The sequence below is a fragment of the Priapulus caudatus genome, unplaced genomic scaffold, assembly GCF_000485595.1.
Source record: "Priapulus caudatus unplaced genomic scaffold, Priapulus_caudatus-5.0.1 Scaffold105, whole genome shotgun sequence".
Taxonomy (NCBI): domain Eukaryota; kingdom Metazoa; phylum Priapulida; class Priapulimorpha; order Priapulimorphida; family Priapulidae; genus Priapulus; species Priapulus caudatus.
The window spans coordinates 150,026-153,776 of NW_014577166.1; the positions used below are offsets into that span (position 1 = coordinate 150,026).

At 52.4% G+C, this 3,751-nt stretch overlaps 1 protein-coding gene across 1 annotated transcript in view; it reads left to right on the forward strand.

Moving 5' to 3' along the window:
• The first annotated feature begins 789 nt into the window (after positions 1-789).
• The window catches only part of LOC106805194 (solute carrier organic anion transporter family member 4A1-like), a 21,206-nt gene continuing 18,244 nt past the window's right edge, over positions 790-3,751 (forward strand). The window contains exons 1-2 of the mRNA XM_014806693.1: positions 790-1,004; positions 2,488-3,236. Coding sequence (XP_014662179.1) covers positions 2,558-3,236 — 679 coding nt within the window. The 5' untranslated portion in view covers positions 790-1,004; positions 2,488-2,557. The remainder of the gene's footprint in view (positions 1,005-2,487; positions 3,237-3,751) is intronic.

A 3,751-nucleotide genomic window follows, 5' to 3' on the forward strand; every position in this document is an offset into this window, starting at 1 on the left:
AGTCGACCATAAAGAAGTAGGAACCTCGCCGTCAAAACAATCGCGTGATGTGTCCACTCGACTCGCGCGATAGAATCGGGCGATAAAGTCGCCCGATTAAATCGCCTAGTGTGTCCGGCCCTTAGCAGCTTTTAGGCTTTTAGCTTTTCCGGCTTTTAGGCTGCTTTATTATCGGAGATATCGTGTGTGTACCTAGATGTGTGTACCTAACATTTAACATTTAACGTCTAACACTTAATTTTAGCACAGGTATACATTTATCATGCTTGGTACGCGGGTACTATAGCTGTTTTAAGGTCACATTGATTTTGTCACGTCCAGTATGCATGCATCTACTGAGTAAATGGATAATTATATTGTTCTCTGGCCAATAAATATTTTACAATTGATCTAGATCTCTTCAAATATATTTCTAAGTACTATACATATAAAACATAACAAATAATTTCATACAATTTTAGACCGTTTTAAAATTATTTTTGAGATTATTTTAACTTTTTAACAGTAAACTAATCATCCCATGTAGTAGTTGTCTTCTGTACGAACTTCTGCTCCAATGATCTATATATCACACGCAGTCACCAGCATATACTGGGGAAAGGGATGGGAGCGTGGGTGATTTAGAGAATAAATCTGTGCACAGTCTGACCGACATACATGATTTAGAAACGTGGTGGCAGATTTGCTATCTACAGATATAGCTGTAGATAGCTGTAGATAGCTGTATATATGAAAACGCTGCTCACACAGAGATGGTCTGATGTGGTCTAAAGTTCAATTCTGTGCGTCGCGATAGGTTGCAAGCACCTCTAGCAGTAGCAAGCAAACACTGCGAAGGCCGTAGGGTTCGTGCTGAGCCGATGAGAGAGAGAGAGAGAGAGTCGTCCCTCCACACAGAGCGTATATCAGTGTGAGGTTGGGTCGGCAGTACGTGAGAAGGGTTGGAAGGCATCGTACGTGGCAGCTGCAGTGAAGAGTTGACACCGTCTCCAGCTGTTACGCAAGTAAGCTAACTAACTAATGCTCGCGCGGGAATGGTCTCCCCTCCCCCACCACCCCCCGCAGCGTTGCTCCGGCTGCAATTAGTTTGATTGGCTTAAAAATACAAATGATCTATTTTGTTGTTAAATTTATTTTGTTGTTAAATCCTGAGCATACGTAAAAAAAAGCGTTTAAATATAGCGATTACTAAAGCAGATGCCACTAATTTCGGAATGACTCACTATAATCAGCACGCTTACTCACTTATTACCCATATTATATCAAGTGTTAGTGTTATTAATACCTTGAATATATATCTTGATATATGTATATATAGAGAGAGGGGAAGAGAGAGTGAGTCACCGCCGAGTGACGATACCAGAGCCGACCCCGACGCCTCCCCCCGCTGCGCGCGAGGATGAGCGCGGCGGTCCCCGGGCGCCGCTCCCCGGAGAGGCCCCCGCTGCCCGCGCCGCTCGATGCGCCCACGCGTGCGTCCCCGCAACGGCTTCCTCTCGTCCTCGGCGGCTCCCCGCCGCCACACGCGGCAGCGACGCCAGCTCCCCCGCGGAAGCCCCCACCGCTCCGAATCCCGACGCTCTCTCTTCTCGTCACCGTCTCTCTCTCTCTGCGTCTCCTGTCGTCCCAACGCGGGCGTCCTCTCTCCCTCCGACCAAGCCACCTTTCTCGCCACGCCTCCTAGCAGAGGCGCCCCGCCCGCCCGCCTCAACGACGCACACCTCGCTCTCTCACCACGCGGGAGCCGGGCAGGTTCGAGACACGATGCTCTGTAGCGTGGCGGCTACGATCGCCCGACGGCACACGGACCCGATCGTCGACCGCCCGATCGCTCGGTGATCCGGCCGACGGCCCGACCGAGGACCCCAGCCTCTCTCTTCGTCATCTCTTCTCGATCGTCCCCCAGCTCAGGCACCGGCGGTGCTCGCCCGGCCAGCTCTCGCCCTCATCTATGATAGCTACGTCCACACTATATAATATATACCACTATATAGTATACATATATATATATATTGCTTGCCATCTCCTCTGCGGCCGGACCGGGGGAGGAGAGGGCGAGCAAGAGCACATTGCGAGAGACGAACGACGAAGGCGACAGACGAGAGAGAGGATGAGCTATGCAGGGAGGGGCAAGAGGGAGAAATGAAGAGACGAGGAGAGAGAGGAGAGAGAGGCGAGAGAGGGAGTGAGAGAGAGAGGAGAGGGGAGAGCAGAGAGAGAGAGAAAGAGAGAGATGGGAACAGAGTACCTTGGTGAGAGAGGGAGCGAGAGAGAGAGATACTGTGTGAGAGAGAGAGATACTGTGAGAGAGAGAGAGAGAGAGAGAGAGAGAGAGAGAGGAGGAGAGGATGAAGAGAGAGAACCGCAGAGAGATACTGTGAGAGATAAGAGAGAGAGAGAGAGAGAGAGAGATACAGTGAGAGAGAGAGAGAGATACCGTGAGAGATACCGAGAGAGTAAGATATCGACACTAACAATGCACTACAGGAATCGTCGCTGGCAGCGAGACGCCCCTCCACTCGTGCCGACGCTGCTCCGATGAAGCACACCCGCGACAATGTCTAGCAAACGCCCGCAGCGGCTGCAGACGAGCGAGTCTGCGAAGAGCCTCGACGACAATGAGCACGCGAACCCGACCGTCTGCGGCATCGAGATGAAGGGCGAGCACGAGGACTCGCCGTACGGATGGGGGCGGCTGCAGCCGTCCTGCTTGCAGGGCATGCGCAGCGTCAAGTGGTTCCTCTTCTGGATCTGCTGGGCCGGCGCGCTGCAGGGCATGATCGTCAACGGGTTCGTGAACGTCGTCATCACGACGGTGGAGAAGCGCTTCTCGCTGAGCGGCGCCGAGGCGGGCCTCATCGCCAGCTGCTACGACATCGCGTCCGTCATCTGCGCGCTGCCCGTCAGCTACTTCGGGGCGAACGCGCACCGGCCGCGCTGGCTCGCTCTCGGCACGATCGTGATGGGCATCGGCGCGTTCGTCACCAGCCTGCCGCACTTCCTGACGGCGCGCTACGAGCCGAGCGTGGCGGCGGTGAACGGCAGCGACAGCCTGTGCGTGCTCGGCGGCAACGCGACGGACGTCTGCGACGAGGCGGACGCGTCGCTGCGCGGCTACAAGTACGTGTTTTATCTCGGCCAGCTGCTGCACGGCGCCGGCGCGTCACCCTTCTACACGCTCGGCATCGCCTTCCTCGACGACAACGTGCGGCCGAAGCTCGTGTCGCTCTACGTCGGTGAGTGCGGGGACGGTCGGAGAGGGAGGAGGGGTGGGGTTATATTGTCGAATTTCATATATTATAGTTTTTTTAAATTTTTATTTTTTTATATATTATTTAGGATGCGGCGAAGGGTTGGAAGGGTTTACATCGGCAAAGACGGATTAAGAAGTTTTTTTATGTGTTATTTTCTCCGTCCTGTTTTGGCTTCTCCTTTATCACTGAGTCGTTAAATTCTTCGGCATTGCTGGGGTTTTTCGCTAGCAATTAAAGTTTGTCGGGGTACTCGCTGTCTTCCGGTTGAGGTTGTTAGCTTTGCACCGTTGCGAGTTCATTTCGAGTTAGTTTATGTTACGACCCTAAAGAAGTACGATTTGATATGACAGTGTGCAAATAGAATACGCACAGAGCGTGGCGAACTGAGGTAGACTGTTTTCTAGTTGGCCGTTCCTAAAAAGTTATTTAACAAGTGAATTATAGGTCATCTAGGAAGATTAGCGTAGCAAGAAGCTGGGTGGGCTTACGCACATTTT